The sequence below is a fragment of the Callithrix jacchus genome, chromosome 9, assembly GCF_049354715.1.
Source record: "Callithrix jacchus isolate 240 chromosome 9, calJac240_pri, whole genome shotgun sequence".
Taxonomy (NCBI): domain Eukaryota; kingdom Metazoa; phylum Chordata; class Mammalia; order Primates; family Cebidae; genus Callithrix; species Callithrix jacchus.
Genome location: NC_133510.1, coordinates 3,894,389 through 3,913,938, shown reverse-complemented (window position 1 = coordinate 3,913,938; position 19,550 = coordinate 3,894,389). Strand labels below are relative to the sequence as shown.

General features: G+C 42.4%; 2 protein-coding genes across 27 annotated transcripts in view; both read left to right on the top strand.

The window, feature by feature from the left end:
* Positions 1-548, top strand: part of AEBP2 (AE binding protein 2) — a 115,144-nt gene extending 114,596 nt beyond the window's left edge. For both annotated transcript variants that reach the window (XR_008473585.2, XM_035255194.3), the window contains one exon: positions 1-548. This exon is cut by the window's left edge and continues 23,540 nt beyond it. The gene's annotated coding sequence lies outside the window, so the exon portion shown is untranslated.
* Positions 1-19,550, top strand: part of LOC103795080 (uncharacterized) — a 597,037-nt gene that overhangs the window by 1,020 nt on the left and 576,467 nt on the right. For 20 of the 25 annotated variants that reach the window (XM_078338228.1, XM_078338230.1, XM_078338233.1 and 17 more), the window contains exon 1: positions 1-19,550. This exon is cut by the window's left edge and continues 1,020 nt beyond it; it is cut by the window's right edge. In XM_078338228.1, the coding sequence (XP_078194354.1) occupies positions 14,427-14,999 (573 nt within the window). In that variant the 5' untranslated portion in view covers positions 1-14,426 and the 3' untranslated portion in view covers positions 15,000-19,550. The other 5 variants (XM_078338242.1, XM_078338239.1, XM_078338237.1 and 2 more) reach the window with 1 other exon arrangement.

Below are 19,550 nucleotides of genomic sequence, written 5' to 3'. Positions count from 1 at the left end.
GCTGATTAGTATCACTGAAGCCTGACTGGCACAAAATGACATATTAATGGAGTATCTCATTTCCTTTGCATTCTGGGGACGAGTGGGATTGGCTTGATGCCCAGGCATACCCTGTGAACTCATGGAATGGAACTGGGCTGGGCCTGGCTAGCACCTGACAGACCCTGTCTATGAAACTAGGGAACATCATTTCCCACGGATTTGATTGGTTAGAACATGAAACTGACATGGCATGTGATCTGTCTTGCAAAGATCTGGCTCAGAAAAATGTTAAAAATATACTGATAGTTACTAAAATTTTCTCTGTATCTGCTGCTTAGCTGCAATAATTTTGTGGTAAAAACTGTATATATAAATGTATATTTATGCATTTTAGCACATAGAAATGGAAGTATTTGGTGTTATGGAAAAACAGAGGAGAGAGAGAGGTTATCTATCTACCCATCTGTTTTTCCTACCCCCATTTTCTCCTTTTTAAAAGTTAATGTAATAGGTAGATTAAAGACATCTTTAAATGACTGTAAAAATAAAGTTCATGTTTAGACAAATTTCCCAGTTGGAATTCTCTGTTTAAAGCACTCTGTTTTCACGGCCGGCACTGTGTATGTCACATTCAGAGATGTGGGCACATGGGAACCATTTGCAGAAAATGTCTTGGTTTACTTCTGAAACTGACATAATACAGGAGCAGTGGGTAGAGGCTCAACAAGCTGACTTGCTAAAGGCGGCTGTATAATCTTTCTTTTTATTACCACTGACATGCATTTATGAGAAGAAAATGGAAGTTATGGAGTGTAACCAAGAGGTAAATTCATGCTATCTCTGAAAGTGTATGTAACACCCAAGATTTACAGAAATAAGGAAGTTCATAGTGATCACTTATGGCTGAATTCTGGTAAGAAATGTTCAATTTTGGCCGGGTGCGGTGGCTCAAGCCTGTAATCCCAGCACTTTGGGAGACCGAGGAGGGTGGATCACGAGGTCAAGAGATCGAGACCATCCTGGTCAACATGGTGAAACCCCGTCGCTACTAAAAATACAAAAATTAGCTGGGCATGGTGGTGCGTGCCTGTAATCCCAGCTACTGGGGAGGCTGAGGCAGGAGAATTGCCTGAACCCGGGAGGTGGAGGTTGCAGTGAGCTGAGATCGCGCCATTGCACTCCAGCCTGGGTAACAAGAGCGAAACTCCGTCTCAAAAAAAAAAAAAAAGAAGAAATGTTCAATGTTATTTTACACTGAACTCCTTGGACTGAAAAATAATAATTGATTATAAAATAAATGGACAGTCCCAGTTTGGACTGTCAGCACGTCAATGACCAATGGTGGATTGTAAGAGCCTTCCAATTCATCTCTCTAGGCTCAATTTCTCCCTCGTGCAGTCAATCCATCTACAGTCTGCTGCCGGAGTGATCTTTAGCACTGGCCTGCCTTTCCCTGTCTTAAAATGTCGTAATATTTGTTCGATATTGCTTTTGGGAGAGATGAAAACTTGAGGTCTGTTGGTTAAAGCTAGATGAAGCTAGTTTACTTAAAAAATGTGTATATGTGTGTAGTTTACTTAAAAAGTGTGTGTGTGTGTATGATACATACACACACACACACTTTTTCCTTCATACGCTGTGAGCCTCGAAAACCTCACAGTTGTAATAGTTGCCAACTGGGGAATTTGACAGAAAATCTAGATAGCCTGCAGTAATTAAAAAAAAAAAAACAAACCAGAAGCTCTGGCAATGCTAGCTTTACATTTTTGCATAAGAATAATTACATTGTTTCTTTTGGAAGAACATGATTTCCCCTGCTTTTCACAGGATTCTATGCTTTCTATTCTTCTTTTCGTTAATATGATTCTGCTAATTTGTATGATCTATTTGGTATTTACAGGCATTTAAGGGTTTAACTCTTGGACTCTGGGCTCAAGTCCAGGTCCTTAAATTTGTGTATAAGAACCATCTGGTTTACATTAGCTTTTTAAGGCTCAGTCTCTCACATCTTCTCCTCTTTAATTTTATTCTCCAAAAATACAGGTTGTCCTAAGACGCAATATGAGTTTTACCATTTCCAGGCCTTTCTATCCATCTGGAAAGGCTTCTCTATTTACTGAATTATTCCTTCTTGAATTCGTTCCCTGATTTCCTTAGCATTAGACATTCTTTCTTGGTATATATTTCTTGACACTAAACATACTGTACTTTCATTATCAATTATATGACTTTATGTTTTACTTATTTGTATAAAATAAGGAGACACTTTCTTTGATGAGCAGCAGGTATAAAATTCCTTGTGGGGAAATCCAAGCCTTTGAAGAGGAGTAGCTTTGACAAGCTTGTTAGGAGCTGAAGTGGAGGCCTCCAGGTTGAGGTAGGAGCCGTTCTGGGACTGACAGAACCAGAGGAGCCTCTGCATGACTTATGGTTAGGGAGGCGAACAGGAGGCTATGGACTGGGGCTGGAAGGTAAATTTGAAGGACACGGAGACTTGGGAGGAGAGATTTTTTTTTTTTTTTTTTTTTTTAAACAGGGTCTCAGTCTGTTGCCCAGGCTGGAGTGTAGTGGCACGATCCCAGCTCACTGCACCCTCAACCTCCTGGGCTCAAGGGATCCTCCCACTTTAGCCTCTTGAGTAGCTGGGACTTTAGGCACACATCAACATGCCTGGCTAATTTTTTTGGATTTTTTTGCAAAAATGGGGTTTTGTCATGTTGCCTACGCTGGTCTTGAACTCCTGGGCTCGAGTGATTTGCCCGCCTTTGCCTCCCAAAGTGCTGGGATTCCAGGCATGAGCCACTACGCCTGGCCATGAGAACCTTCAAATGGAGGATTTAAAAAGTAAACACCACTAGAAGAATAAAAACACAATTATTTGAAAAGAAGTATAAGGGGCTGAGCCTGGAGAATGGAGTAGGAATAGAAGGCAGGTAGGGTGAGGCAGTTGCTTCTCCCTGTAAGCTGTTTATAGTTTCTGAATTTCAAAGCTCAAGTACATGGAATAGTTTGATACTTATTTAAAATTGCACCTAAATGTAACAATTCATTGTGTGTAATGTGAACTGTGTGCATGATCTAATAAATCACCAAATTTGGAGTGATTGTTTTTCTCATGAAAACCAGTGAAGAAGCTGAGATCTGAGGACTGGCTGATGTGATACTGGAAGTGTCAGCTTGTGAAGGTAAGAAAGCAGCTGATACATTAGCCACATTTGTATTTTTCTAAATGCACTCTCAAAAAAATTATCAACCTAGTACATGCACTTGATTTAAAAACATTTAAGGCAGCCCAGTCTCTCACGGCCTCTCTGCTCCTGTTTTCCAGCTCCAGTCTCATCCTCCAGGGTCAACTTGTTCTAATTCTTTTAAACTTACTCTATATTTAGCTTTTCTGGTTGTTAACCTTATATATGCTAAGGTTAGTGTGGCAGATTATATTTTCTAAAGATCATCATAACAATACCCCCTTTTTCCACAGAACCCTCTAGAAACTGGATTTTCTTCTACCAAGAGGTACAGTATTTGCCCTTCCTTTGAATCTTGGAGACAGCCTCTTGACCGTCTTGACCAATAGACTATTGTGCAAGTGATGTTATGTGACTTCCAAGGCTAGGTCCTAAAAATGTCATGAGCTTCTGCCTTATTTTTTTTGAAATTTTTGTCCTTGGAACTTAGCCATCTTGCTGTGAGGAAGCCTAATACACAACTAGAGTGGTCCAGATCGAAAGGAACTGAGACTTTGGCCCCCAGCTCTGGTGCCCCAACTGAGTTACTAGTTCACATTGAACATCAGCTTGTCATACATGTGCATGAAACATTTTATTTAATTAATTTATTTTTTATTTTGAGACAGAGTCTCACTCACCCTGTCACCCAGCCTGGGGTGCTGAGGTGTGTTCTCAGCTTGCTGCAACTTCTGCCTCCCAGGCTAAAGTGATTCTTGTGCCTCAGCCTCCTTAATAGCTGAGATGACAGGCATGCACCACGATGCCTGGCTAATTTTTGTATTTTTAGTAGAGATGGGGTTTTGCCATGTTGGCCAGGCTGGTCTTAAACTGCTGACCCCAAGTGACCCGCCCTCCTCGGCCTCCCAAAGTGTGGGATTACAGGCGTGAGCCACCATGCCTGGCCTACCTGTGCATGAAACATGTAAAAAATGAATTCTTCCAGATCCAAGTTTGAGCAATATCAGTTGTTGATGCCTAAATTGCAAATTTATGAGCAAAATGATTAGTTGCTGTTGTTTTAATCTGCAGATAAGTTACTATTTCTTGATTTATTGGTCTGAGAGTTTATCTCTTCCTGCTGTACTGATTTGGTTTAGAATCCTTGTAGATATTTTTTATTACTTAGTCTATTGTACCTTTTTGTGGAGTGTTATATCATTTCTCTGTTTTCTGCTGTCTTTTCTTGTGACTACTCCTGATAGGGTGTTTGACTTTCTGAATTCATCCGCAATGTGCCTTGCTTTTTTTCTATACATTTTTGTTTTTTGTTCTTTTCTATGGAATATTTTCTCAACTTTATTTTCCAATGATTCGATTGACTATTGTGGTAGGCTAAATAATGGCACCCAAATATATCTATTCTTAGTCCCTGGAACCTATAAATATTACCTCATATGGCAAAAGGGAGACCACTCCCTTATAAAGCAAAAGATGTGATGAAATTGAGGATTGTGAGATGGAGAGATTATCCCAGATTATCCAGGAGGGCCTAAGGCAATCACAAGTATCCAGAGAAGAGAAGAAGGCCATACTATGAAAGTGCTATAATTTGGATATTATCCTCACCAACATAATATTACAATTTGATCCCCAATGCGGTGGTATGGGAGGCGGGGCCTAGCGGGGAGGTATTTGGGTCATGAGGCTGGATCTCCTGTGAATGGGTTGGTGCTGTTCTCACAGCAGTGAGTTCTTGCTCTGATGAGACTGGATTGATTCTCTTGAGAATGGATTATCTCCCTCGGGAGCATGTTGTTATAAAGTGAGGTTCCTCCTCTTGTTTGGTTCTCTGTCTTTGCACGTGTCAACTTCTGCTTTGGCTTTCTCTGCCATGTTTGATGCAGCATAAAGGAAGTACTTCTGGCTTTGTCAGAAAGCAAGACATGCCCTTGAACCTCCCAGCCTGCAGAATCACAAGCTAAATAAACCTTTCTTCTTTATAAATTATCTAGTCTCAGATATTCTATTGTAGCAACTCAAAATGGATTGACTCATGCTGAATCTTGATTTTAGCTCAGTGATACTGATTTTAAATTTCAGGCCTCTAAAACTATAAGAGTGGCTGGGCACGGTGGCTCAAGCCTGTAATCCCAGCACTTTGGGAGGCCGAGGCGGGTGGATCACGAGGTCAAGAGATCGAGACCATCCTCATCAAAATGGTGAAACCCCGTCTCTACTAAAGATACAAAAAATTAGCTGGGCATGGTGGTGCGTGCCTGTAATCCCAGCTACTCAGGAGGCTGAGGCAGGAGAATTGCCTGAACACAGGAGGCGGAGGTTGCGGTGAGCCGAGATCGTGCCATTGCCCTCCAGCCTGGGTAACAAGAGCGAAACTCCGTCTCAAAAAAATAAAAAAATAAAAAAACTATAAGAGAATAAACTTCTGTTGTTTTAAGTCATTAGGTTGTGGTAATATGTTACAGAAGCCATAGGAAACTGACATAGATGGCAATAGAATACATGAAAAGGTACTCAATATTGTTATTCTTTAGAGAAGTGCAAATTAAAATCACAATTAGATATCACTACATCTCTTCGAATGGCTAACATTAAAAAAATAAACTGACCAGTGTGCATTTAATGAAAAATGGGATATGCAAACATATTTTCTTATATTTGGAGTCAAGAAATTAATAAGAAGGGTCACCTTTGGGATAGAAGTGGGTGGGAAACAGTGAGAGAGTTTTGACTTTTTATATTATTTTATTTTTAAATTCAGAATGTGTACGCATATTTGATTTCTTAAAAATGAAGACTTAGGCTGGATGTGGTGGCTCATGCCTGTAATCCCAGCACTTTGGGAGGCCGAGGTGGACAGATCACAAGGTCAGGAGTTTGAGACCAGCCTGACCAACATGGTGCAACCCCGTCTCTACTAAAAATACAAAAAAATTAGCCAGGCATGGTGGCATGCACCTGTAATCCTAGCTACTCGGGAGGAGAATTGTTTGAACCCAGGAGGTGGAGGTTGTGGTGAGCTGAGATCATGCCACTGCACTCCAGCCTGGGCAACAGAGTGAGACTTTGTCTCAAAAAAAAAGAAAAGAAAAGAAAATGAAGACTTATGCAATAGAAACTTAGGTCTGGATGCCTGTGAGTGAGGCTTTTCGACTGGTAGATTTCATATGAAAGGGCAAGGCCAGTGAGCCTGCTGCCAAGCTGGGGGATCCCTAAGTTCCAGAAGAGATTTGTTGAGGGGCAACAACATGACACTATTATGCTTCTTCCCAACCATCTGGGAAGAATGGTTCAGTCTATTTCATTGGAGATAAATCATTCTTTCCACGGTAGTGGAGGTCTGGGGGTTGTGTGACTGCTGAACATTCTGGTCAAGAAGATAGGGACAAAGAGAAAGCCAGCGTATGCACTTTCAACCCATTTCAGTGTCCAGCTCCATCCCTTTCTCTCACCCTCCATGGTAATCAGTGTTTCTGAGTTTGCAGACCTTCTGGGGCTCTGCTGGGCAGGCTCTCCTTTCTTATCCATAGCCCTCTGATGAGGTTTGTCTCTGTGTTCCCACCCAAATCTCACCTCAGGAATAGAAAACCAAATGTTCTGTGTTCTCACTTGTAAGTGGGAGTCAAGCTATGAGGACACAAAGGCATAAGAATGATAATAATGGACTCTGGGGACTCATGGGGAAGCGTGGGAACAGGTGAGGGATAAGAGACTACACATTGGGTACAGTTTATGCTGCTCGGGTGCTGGGCGCACCAAAATCTCAGAAATCACCACTAGAGAACTTGTTCATGTAACCAAACACCAGCTGTCCCCCAAAACTACTGAAATAAAAAAAGAAAACAGCGATCAAATGTTGTTTCCCGAGGAAGGATATTTGCCAAAACAGAATGCATCATGTTTTTACCAAAACTTGTCTTCTTCTTGGGTCTTCTTATCTCCAAAAAGGTCAACATTGACCAACTACCAAGCCCAACTCGGGGTAATTCTCCACAAAGTACTGTCCTTCAGCCCCGACCTTCCGGTCACTGAGTCTTGTCAGCTTCACTTGGCAGCGTCTCTTAATTCTGTCTTCTCTCCTCACCTGCCTTCGCGATTGCCTCATCAGGCCCTGATTACCTTCCTGTGGACCATGGAAGTTACCTCCAAGTGGTCTCATCTTACTCTTCTTCGTAGTTGTTCTTCAGCTGACTAGAGTGATTTTAAATATTGTAGAAATCGGATCAGATTAATGTCAAGGTCATATCCTTCCGTTGATAAAGATGTTGGTGTTGTATAATTCTTCAAAGTCATGGAGAGCAGTGTTTTAGTAAGTGTCAGTGACTGCTGGAAAGGGGAAAGAGAAGATGGCTGCCGTGCCTGGGATGCGTGTGAAATGACTGAATTTCCATTTTGTGTAAGTGGTAGAGGAGGGTACGGAGAATTAGACAAAGATTGATCTTGATGCTTAGCATTTGAAAGAGTGAGATAAAAGGAACGTGAGGTAAAGATTGGAAAGAGAAGAGAGAAGAGTAAAATTCGAATCGTAACTTTTGTTTCTAATGAGTTGGCAAGCGGCAGGATTGTTGCATTCACGTGAAGGAAATTAGTTTTACAAATTCCAGAGTATCTATAACAATTCCCTAAAAAGATACAGAGAAAAACCACTAGATGACATTGTAAAGGACAAGAAAAAATGTAAAACAGAGAATGAGTTATTGTTCCTTTTAGAATACCAAAAAAAGTTGCAAAAAATATTTTCACATTTTCATGAGCCTAGAATAGCAGTTTCTGACATCTGCAAAGCATCCTGAAATAAGAAGAGTGCAGACCTGGTTGGAGGCATAAATCTAGAATACAGATTAGGTTTGCCTTTTGTTTTATTTTATGAGACGGAGTCTTGCTCTGTTGTCCAGGCTGGAGTGCAGTGGCGCAGTCTTGTCTCACTGCAACCTCTGTCTCCCATGTTCAAGCGATTCTCCTGCCTCAGTTTCCCAAGTAGCTGGGACTACAGGTGTGCACCACCATGAGGTTTCACTGTATGTTGGCCAAGCTGGTCTGGAACTGCTGACCTCTGGTGATCTGCCCGCCTCAGCCTCCGGAAGTGCTGGGATTACAGGCATGAGCCACTGAGCCTGGCCTAGGTTTGCCTTTTAAATAGTTAAGTCTGGTACATCCTCTATTTGCAGCAAGCAAATTAAAAATAAAGACAGAAGGTGGTGGATTGTTCCCGTAATCCCATCTATTTGGGAGGCTGAGGCAGGAAGATCGTTGGAGCCCAGGAGTTTGAGGCTGCACTGAGCTATGATTGCACTCCAACCTGCGCATCAGAGTGAGGCCCTGTCTTTAGAAAAAAAGAAAAAATAATGAAAATTGGACAGCTGACAAAAGAAAATGCGTTTACATCTCACTCTATTAGAAACAGCTGTAAGTGTACTCCTTAAAATCCAACCAGACTGAAATGAAATAACAGAGGCAAAGTGATTTTAATTTCCTGAGCTGGGAAATCTACCTTTTCCAGCAAGACAGAAGATTTATGAGAAAGAGATTATTCATCTATTCAGAATTACCCGGCACAGTGCTATAAGCGTTTGAAGACAGTGGTGATAGGAAGAATAAGAAAATAAAATAGCTGTTTTATTGTGATATGAATAAAGATATTGCCATCAAAGCTTACTCAATAGTGCTTTGAGTGTAGATATATTATAAAAATTAAAAAAAATATTCCAGGAAAAGCATTTTACAATATAAATACCTTATAAGATTATGGGTGGGCGCGGTGGCTCACGCCTGTAATCCCAGCACTTTGGGAGGCCAAGGGGGGTGGATCACGAGGTCAAGAGATCGAGACCATCCTGGTCAACATGGTGAAACCCCGTCTCTACTAAAGATACAAAAAATTAGCTGGGCACGGTGGCGCATGCCTGTAATCCCAGCTACTCAGGAGGCTGAGGCAGGAGAATTGCCTGAACCCAGGAGGCGGAGGTTGCGGTGAGCCGAGATCGCGCCATTGCACTCCAGCCTGGGTAACAAGAGCGAAACTCCGTCTCAAAAAAAAAAAAAGATTAATAAAGGAAATTCTGTATAACTTAAAAACAAAATCAAAAGGAATCCCTGAGCTTCAGTTTACAGATAGGCTATAACAGATTGTATGATGTGTATACATCTATATGACTGGGTAGGATAGACTTTGCACAGAACCTCCTGGCCAAGGTGGCCTGGGCTCTGGTGGAGCTGATTTCGCCAGGAGGAAGGAGGAGCGTTTCCTGATTTATTTTCTTAGAGGAAATAACTTTTTGTAATCCATCCCCACCAAAGGGGGTGCTTTTTCCTAATTCATTAAAAGTCTTGCAGTATAAATATTAATAAAGATCAAGTTTATTGATCTTTATTATAATATGTAATATCTTGTTTATATATATATAAATATAAACAAGACCAAGTTGGCAGTATAAATATTAATAAAGATCAAGAAGAGTCCTTGGATAGCTGTGATAGAACATTGGTCTAGAAATACATAGGCCCAAGTTTAAGTCCTTCCTGAGTCACTAACCATGAATGTGGCCTTAACTTCTCTTAGTCTCATTTCCTCCTTTGCAAAATCACTTGGATTACTTCACAATGTTGCTGTGAGCATTGAAGATGGTAAGTCTTCATTTAGTGAACATACATTGAGCACTTATTATGTGCCGGGTACTTTGTTAAGCTTTGCAGATACAGAGCTGCAAGACACATAGGCCTTTAGTCCTTGCCCTTGGAAAGCTCCATGGGATGCAGACGGACCCATAAATTATAATGCATTGCAATCTTTAACGTGAAAGATTCTATGGACTTACAGAGGATTAAGAGGCCCAAGGCCCTCTTTTTCTTTTTCTTTTTTTTGAGACGGAGTCTTGCTCTATTGCCCAGGCTATAGAGTGGCGTGATCTTGGCTCACTGCAAACTCCACTTCCTGGGTTCAAGTGATTCTCATGCCTCAGCCTCCTGAGTAGCTGGGATTATAGGCACCCACCACTACGCACTGCTAATTTTTTTTTTTTTTTGTATTTTTAGTAGAAATAGAGTTTCGCCTTTTTGGCCAAGCTACTTTCAAACTCCTAATCTCAAGAGATTCACCTGCCTCAGCCTCCCAAAGTGCTGGGATTACAGGCATGAGGTACTATGCGTGGCCAAGAGGTCCTCTCAATGTAAGACCCCCTGACTTCCAATGCTACTCATTAGAAATGTATATAGCTAGATGCATTCAGATCTATAGTACTACGTGTATCTGGATAGGAAAAAAAAAGACACTAGTACGGACCACCTCTGCCACAAAGTTACCTTCTTGCAAATTAGAAAGAGAAATCTCTTCTAGACAGATAAGTTGCAAAAACGTAGCTCTTCTGCAAAGATTAATCAGAAGAAGGCATCCCTTTTGGTGGGCCAGGGCATAGGAGGACCAGATTGGAGTCATCTCTTATACACAGGGCCACTGTATAGGGCACAACCTCAGCCAGTAAACCTGGTAGCTTGGCAGTGTAAAATACTGCAGGATATAGCATACACATGTATATGTGCATGCAATTTAGGGGAAGGAATAATTTTGTGAACTTGGCCTATGTAAACAGACTGATATACTCCTGGAAAAGACCGGAGCAGTTTGCAAAAACTAAGAACCACGTGCCAGCTTTGCCATGTGAGCAGAAGAAGATTTTGTAGAGGTGTTAACAGAGCCCACCAGGAATACAGAAACGATTCTGGGGAGTTAGAACAGAGGAAGTGTAATGCAGGAACTGGTCACCAAGGCGATGGGATTGCCGAGAAGTCAAACAGGAGACGCTGAGCCAACCTAGATATTGGCAATGGCAGGAAGCTAATGTCACTCTTAGGTGGGGGTGACAGAGAGGAGTCAGTTTTGTTGGAGCCCAGAGACCAGGACCACTTTATGGGAAATGAGGCCACCGTAGGCCTAGGCGGTGTGAGCGGTCTCTGCAGAGAGACAGAGCCATTCTGGAGATGTTGGTGAAGGCAGAGAAGGGGGGAAAGAAACCCACTAGCCTCTCCTTTTCTTTACTTCTTCAGTCTCACTCAAATACTCCCCTGGCTGATACCAGATCGCCCAACTACAAGGAACCCTGGAAATGCAGCTGGTACAGCTCAGTACTCCGCTATCCAAAGCAGGCTGGTACAGCCAATGGAAACACATCTGAAGGCTCCAGATTGGTACGGAGAATAGGAAGAAAATATGAGACAGAACTGAGTAACCACAGAATGATACAAAGTTCTTTTTTATAAAGCTGCATGGAAAGAAGCATGTAGGCCCAGCATGGTGGTTCACACCTTTAATCCTGGCACTTTGGGAGGTTGAGGCAGGCAGATCACTTAAGGTCAAGAGATTGAGGCCAGCCTGGCCAACACGGCGAAACCCCATCTCCACTAAATATACTAAAATTAGCTGGGCATGGTGGCATGTGCCTGTAATCCCAGCTACTCGGGAGGTTGAGGTAGGAGAATCGCTTGAACCCAGGAGGCAGAGGCTGCAGTGAGCTGAGATCGTGCCACTGCACTCCAGCCTGGTGATAGAGGAAGACTGTCAAAAAAAAAGAAGCAACATAGAGGAAGAAAAGTTTAAGGTTTCCAGTTAAAATATATTGATATACAATGCCATCTCTCAGAAACTGCCCATTACCCCTGATGTGAGACCCCCTTTAGTTCTCTTGGATGCTGAAATGAAACCCAGTTACTGCAGTTGTGAATCTGGATACCTAGGGCCAATATCAGTCATCCACTGATCCCGCTCTTTGGAATCACACGTCTTTAGAGTACCACTTGGCTGTCTCTTATGCAAGTATCCTCTAAAACAGTGCCGTCTAGTAGAGTTTTCTGTGATGATGGAAACGTTCTATGTCTGTGTTGTACAGTCGGGAAGCCACCAGCCACATGTGGTCACTGAACACTTACCATGTGTCTAGTGTAACTGAGGGACTGTATTTTAAATTTTATTTAATTTTGATTATTTATAATTTAAACTTAAATCTCCATATGTGGCTGGGGCTACCATATTGGACAGATTTTCTATAAAATATTGGGATTGAGCCTTTGGATAATCTCACCAGTTTGTTCCACAAGGAAGAACAGTCTTTACTTTCCAGGTTTTCCCAGAAATTAAACTAACTCAGATCATCAGAATAGGTTGAAATTGCACTGGAGCCTCAGCCTTTGTGAATAATTCTATTATGTCCTCAATGCTTCATGCAACCAGGAGGATTTCAAGCCTCTCTTCCTGATGAAGTCAGGGGAGACAGAGAGACCTGTGGAAAGGTCCCTTTGCCAATATGCATCTGGGGAGAGCACCGAAGTCAGCACTGCAATTGCTTCATGGCCACAGAGTGGCATGGAGGCATCTGGAAGGTTCTTTTTGTTTCTGTTTTTTGGCCTCTGAGAGAGGCACAGGAAAGCCTAAAAGGGGAAATTATAACATCTCTGAGGCTTCCACCAAAGAAAATGGCTCAGACCAAAACCAAAACCAAAATAAAAACAATAATCCCAAAGGATGCCAGAAAGACAGGAGTATGACAGCAGGCCCGAAGCCTGCTTGCATTAAAAAATTAGGGCTCCTTCTAGGGCCACCTGGAGCACAAGTGACCCCTTTGGATGACAAGATCAGAGCAAAAAACCCTGGATGCACTGAACTTACATTTAAACAGAGAAAACACAAAAATGACTAAAATAACTCCCCAGAAAACCTGAGTTACAGGCAAAACAATAAGAGTTATTATGGTACATAGATAATGTAGGCGTGGTCAAGTGTATTCACAGCGGCTTTGTGGTAGTAAAAAAAGAGAGAGAGAGAGAGATTAAAATACAAACAGCAACAAAATAAAATCTTGTCAAAAGTAGAGTGGATAATTTGCAGAATCACTGAGAAAGTAGCACTATACCACCATAAAAATATGTGCATTAGTGTGGAAGAATTTACAAGATATTGAATGGAGGAATGACGTCTCAAAATAATATTTTAAAACATTATATAAGATAGCAGGCAAAGCTGAGTAATACTTCATTTAGGGATACATATATAAGTGGTGGCAACTATTAAAAAAAAAGTAGAGGCCAGGCACGATGGCTCGCATCTGTAATCTCAGCACTTTGGGCGGCTGAGGTCGGGGGTCGCTTGAGCTCAGGAGTTCGAGACCAGTTTGGGCAACATGGTGAAACTCTGTCTCTACCAAAAATACAAAAAAATTTTCCAGGCATGGTGGCATGCTCCTGTACTGCCAGCTACTCAGGGGGCTGAGGTGGGAGGATCACTCAACCCCAGGAGGCAGAGGCTGCAGTGAGCCGAGATTGCACCGCTGCACTCCATCCTGGGCAACAGAGTCAGATCTGGTCTTCAAACCAAACCAAGCTGGGCTCAGTGGCTCACGCTTGTAATCCCAGCACTTTGGGAGGCCGAGGTGGGCAGATCACCTGAGCTCAGGAGTCTGAGACCAGCCTGGCCGACATGGTGAAACCCCGTCTCTACTAAAAACACAAAAATTAGCTGGGAGTGGTGGTGCACCCCTGTAATCCCAGCTACTTGGGAGGCTGAGGTAGGAGAATTGCTTGAACCCAGGAAGCAAAGGTTGCGGTCAGCTGAGATGGCAGCGTTGCACTCCGGCCTAGGTGACTGAGCAAGGCTTTATCTCAAAAAAACAACCTCCCTGCCAAAAAACCAAACCAAACTAAGCCAAGAACTCCGTACCCCCAGCAAACAAACAAACAAACAAACAAACAAACAAAAAAAACCAACCTCCCAAAACCCAAATAAAAGTAGAGTGGGGAGGGAAAGCCAGGATAGTGGTTACCTCTGGGAGGCGAGGGGAGGTGGACTCAGGACATTCCATTTCCAGTTATTTTTCCAGTTACTATTGATTGCATGGCAATAGTAATGCCCTTTTTCTTAACCTGTGTAGTGGGGACAAAGTTTTTATTTTCTTCCTCTTATTATTGAAGTGATCTACAATGCTGAGCGAATAGCATATGTACAATATGATACTTCTCTGTAAAGTTTAAAATCAAGTAGAACCACATACGCTTTCTAAAGTCGTATTAAAAGCTTATAAAAATATACCCCAAATTCAAATTCAAGGTAAGGGTTGATTCAGAGGAGAGAGAAGAATCAAGGATCATGCAGAGTTCACAGCAGCTTGACTGAGGCTGTCATTTTCATTTCTTTAGCCAACTGGGGCTTGTCGTATTTTTATATGCCTGAGATATTTCAACAAAATTATAATAAGCTGAAGCCAGTGGGGCTTCATGGGAGAATCTACAGGTAACGCAGACCCGGAACTGCCCATGGACCCGGAACTGCCGATGGGCCCGGAACTGCCGGTGGACCCGGAACTGCCGATGGGCCCGGAACTGCCGGTGGACCCGGAACTGCAGATGGACCCGGAACTACCGGTGGACCCGGAACTGCCGGTGGACCCGAAACTGCCCAGGGACCCGGAACTGCCGATGGGCCCGGAACTGCAGATGGACCTGGAACTGCCGGTGGACCCGGAACTGCCGATGGGCACGGAACTGCTGATGGGCCCGGAACTGCCGGTGGACCCGGAACTGCCGGTGGACCCGGAACTGCAGATGGACCTGGAACTGCCCATGGACCCGGAACTGCTGATGGGCCTGGAACTGCTGATGGGCACGGAACTGCCAGTGGACCCGGAACTGCTGATGGGCCTGGAACTGCCAGTGGACCCGGAACTGCTGGTGGACCCGGAACTGCCGATGGGCCCGGAACTGCTGGTGGACCCGGAACTGCCGATGGGCCCGGAACTGCAGAGGAGAGCAAACAAAGGAAGCAAACAAAGGAAGAGGAACGCTGGATGACCTGCAGGTACGTGACAAGTGCCGGAGACAGGAAGAAGTCCATAGAGAACCTGCGTTGAGAGCAAGGAGATCAACAGGGAAGCGTTAGGCCTGTTGGCTGGGAATAATATAACGGTAACAGATGGCTGAGAGAAAGCAGAGGGGCCCAGTATCTCATTCATTCACTCATTCATTCATTGGACACATTTTAATGGACTGTTTCCACATGGAAGGCTTTGTTTCTCTGATTTCCTATTTTGTGTGTCTTCTTCAACAGGCGGAAATCACACTGAAGGGATTGAAAAATTTCAAACATAATCGATGTAAAGCAGGAAAGGGGTTATTAAGAGACTACTTCGTATCCTGCACTTTTTATTTGTTTGTTTGCTTGTTTTTGAGGGGCAGCCTAGGATGGGAGTTAAGGTTATGGGTTCTGAAACCAGACTGCCAGGTTTGAATTCCCCTCTACCAATTTTCGCTGTGAGCTTCTGAGCCAGTTGCTTTACTTCTCTATGCCTTAATTCCATAGTCTGTACAAATGTGGATGATGGTGTCTACCTTAGGAGTGGTGTTGTGAGGATTAAGTGAATTAATGTACAGAGAGCTCAGAACACATGCCATATAAGGTTTCCTATTATTATTAGTTCTAGCATCCCTAAATTTACTTAAGTTTGAAGGACCAATTAACACCTTAGAAACCGTGTCAGAAATGGTCATGGCAATTGGTTCCTCAAGAGGACGTGAGTGTGGAGAAATGCAGTGGGGCAGGAGTAGGAAAGGAAGATGATGAGGTGTGTCCAGGTAGAGAAATAGACTGGAAATAAAATTTCAGAAGCTGTTAGTAGCATATCTCAGTGGCTGACCTTAGGAACAGGTATTAAACTCACTGGATACATTTCATTATGAATAAAGGCTCTCCCTACTACTATTTAAGCTAGCAGTTGTGTCTTTGCTTCATATCTGCTATATACTTTCCCCATAGGACAGAGTTAGTTTGGAGTTCTAGCCTTCTTCATGTATTCCATTTCTTGTGACTTGAATGGACAACACTCAACATCAGGGAGGGAGAAGATAATGTCATCTATAAACAACAATAAAAGTTCTAAGTAGCACAAATTAGTAACAGTTTGGAGAAGGGATGCAAGCTTGTTTTGAAGAAGGAAAAGCAAATTCCAGCGTGATTTCCTTCTGATTCATCACAAAAAACTTTATGGGCATTTAAACCCTAGTTCTCTGCTTTATTCACTGATAATGAGGCCCAGAAAGTATGTGTTAATGTTTCGTTACTTTATATTTTTTCCAGGTTTATTTCAGTAAGTAGAGATCTGAAAATAGTATTTTTGAGGTACTTCTATACAGCAATTCTTCTATCTGGGATATTTTAGTATCATTGAAATGTATGTAAATTCTAGATGCATATGTTACTATGCTGAGGATTATTCAAAGCAGCGTAAGTTGATATTGTCTTAAGGAGGCCTTGCCAATTACTGTCTGTGTCAGAGGCTTGTGCTCGTTTTTCTTTTTTTCTTTTTGAGACACTGTCTTTCTCTTTTGCCTAGCCTGGAGTGCAGTGGTGGAATCATAGCTCACTGCAGCCTCAAACTCCTGGGTTCAAGTTGACCTTGCACCTCAGCCTCTCTAGTAGCTGGGACTACATGCATGCGCCAGCTTGCCCAGTGAATTTTTTTTTTTTTAATTTTCTTTCCTAGAGATAGGGTCTTGTTATGTTGATCAGGCTGGTTTTGAACTCCTGACCTCAAACAATCCTCCCACTTCAGGCTCCCAAAGGGTAGGGACTGCAGGTGGGAGCCAGCGCTGCTGACCTGGTGCTTATTATTTTTGCACTTCATTAACAATACCCTCAACTTTCTCTAGCCCTAAAGGCCAAGGATTGAAAATTAAATTTCTGGAGAAAATCCTTGGATAATTTCGCAGACTGGCTAAGCTTTCCGTTTTATTTACTTAATTGTTATTGAACGCCTAAGCCGGTGGGTCATTTGATTCTGAAGACACTGAGTCTAATGGTAGATTTTGGGGGGAACACTTCATTAAGGTTCTAATTTAGTTGGTTTCTTGTGTCACTGTTGATGGTCATTGACTTTCTCTTTCTGCCTATTGATTTCTTGGGGTCCATATGCTTTTTCCAATAGTGTCAATCTGAAGTGGTTTTCTTCTAATAAGAAATGCCAGGTTACTGTCTGGGGAACGTTAAACAACTTGATGGTGATTGTGCTTGGGAGGTGTGTTAGGCAAGGAATTGGCCACCTCATTTTATTTTGCTTGGCTCACTTATCATTTGTTTTAGTCTTGGAACCAAGAAATCGCAATATCCATCTTAGTGTGTGGTCTCTGATTTGGAAGGAATGACTTGGCAAGATTTTTAGAAATATTAAGAGCTCCCTTGCATAATGTACCTACTCAACATAATGGAAAAATGGCACAAAATTATCTCTGAAGTTGCAGCTAATTAATAAGAATAATGAAAAGGGATGTACCCAGAGGGAGCATTTCACTACTTGGTGATAATTTAGCTTTTTAAAACTGTTAAGAAAGAAATCATAACCAAAGCAATAGCAGCAACTTTTCTACCAGAACAGACATTTCTAATTAATTCCTTGGCCATTAAACCTTACAGGCCAATCCAGCTGAGCAATAAAAAAGCAGGGAGAGAAGAATGATGGAGAAAGTTTTCCTTTTTTGACTGTCAGCATTACCAGTCATATTTTTTCACTATTCTAAGTAGCCAATTGTGAGTTGCAAAAATGGCTAGGGAAAAATTATAAAGTCTGAAGTATTAGTTACGTGCTTATTAAAATAGAAATTCCACCTGTGTACTATAAAATTAAGCGATTCTAAGGAAAGTAATAGCTTTTAATATTCCTTCAGTAGGTCCTTTGTGACAGTTTTTGAGTTTGGCTAAAAAGAAGCAACATGGCTCTAATTTTCTTTCCAGAAGATGATGATTTTGGAATGGGAATGCTAATTTTCCTTCTGATTTGTGTGCACAGTCACTTTCCCAAGAATACTGAAACTGAACGTATCTTGTCCCTATTTTCCTTCTGATGTCAGGTCATGTAGTGATTTTCCTTCCGTAACTGCAGGTGGGCAGGGCTCTCCTCTTTCCCTTAGCACCCTTCTTAAATTCTTTGCTTGGATTAACATTAAGCCTAATTTGAATAGGAATTCACTCTCCTGTGTGGCCAGCAAAACTGCAGGTTCTGCTGCTTTTCACATTAAATGGTGTCAAAAATTACTTGAGTTGAGGATGAGAGGCTTTCACTGCACTGATGAAAAATATCTAGGACTGACTGCACTGAATGCATCCCTGTCCAGGGCACACCTCTCAATGTGCGTGCACAAAAACAATGCCTGACTTTCGTGAGTTCTTCGAAATATGTAAGATATGTTGACATGTATCTCGACACATGCTATGGTATTAGTGTTTATGCTCCCCCATCCCTAATTCCTATGATGAACTCAAATCCCCACAGTGATGGTGTTAGGAGGCGAGGCCTTTGGGAACTAATTAGGTCATGGGGGCGGAGCCCTCATGAATGGGGATGAGTGCTTTTATAAAAGAGGCCAAGGGGAGACTCCTAGCTTCTTCCACCATGTGAGGACACAGCCTAGCGTGCTAGATCTTTGATGCTGAATCTGCCAGTGCCTAAATGTTGGATGTCTCAGCCTCTAGAATTATGAGATATAAATTTCTGTTGTTTATAATCTACTCAGTTTATTGTATTTACTAAGAAAATAGGCCAAATACAATAAAGGTATAGTCCAAAACAATAAATACTTTCTTAGCTTGACTGGATCAAGAAAACATAGTTTTTATTATTGTATCCTGAAACAATTGAGGAGGCATGGCAGAGATTTTATAAGAAGAGGAAACTGAGGTGTGAAAATAAAATTAGGCTGGGTGCGGTGGCTCAAGCCTATAATCCCAGCACTTTGGGAGGCCGAGGAGGGTGGATCACGAGGTCAAGAGATCGAGACCATCCTGACCAACATGGTGAAACCCCGTCTCTACCAAAAATACAGAAAATTAGCTGGGCATGGTGGCGCGTGCCTGTAATCCCAGCTACTCAGGAGGCTGAGGCAGGAGAATTGCTTGAACCCCGGAGGCGGAGGTTGTGGTGAGCCGAGATCGCGCCATTGCACTCCAGCCTGGGTAACAAGAGCGAATCTCTGTCTCTAAATAAATAAATAAATAAATAAAAGAAAATAAAATTAAAAGAATTTTCCAAGTTCACTCATCCAGTAAGTGGTGGAAACAGAACTAAAACTCAAGCTTCTGAATCTTTTTTTTTTTTTTTGAGATGGAGTCTCATTCTGTTGCCCAGGCTGGAGTGCAGTGGCGCGATCTTAGCTCACTGCAATGTCCATCTACCAGGTTCAAGTGATTCTCCTGCCTCAGCCTTCCAAGTAACTGGGATTATAGGCATGCACCCCAACGCCTGGCTAATTTTTTTTTTTTTTTGTATTTTTAGTAGAGATAGAGTTTCGCCATGTTGGCCAGGCTGGTCTCAAACTCCTGACCTCAAGTGATCTGCCTGCTTCGGCCTCCCAAAG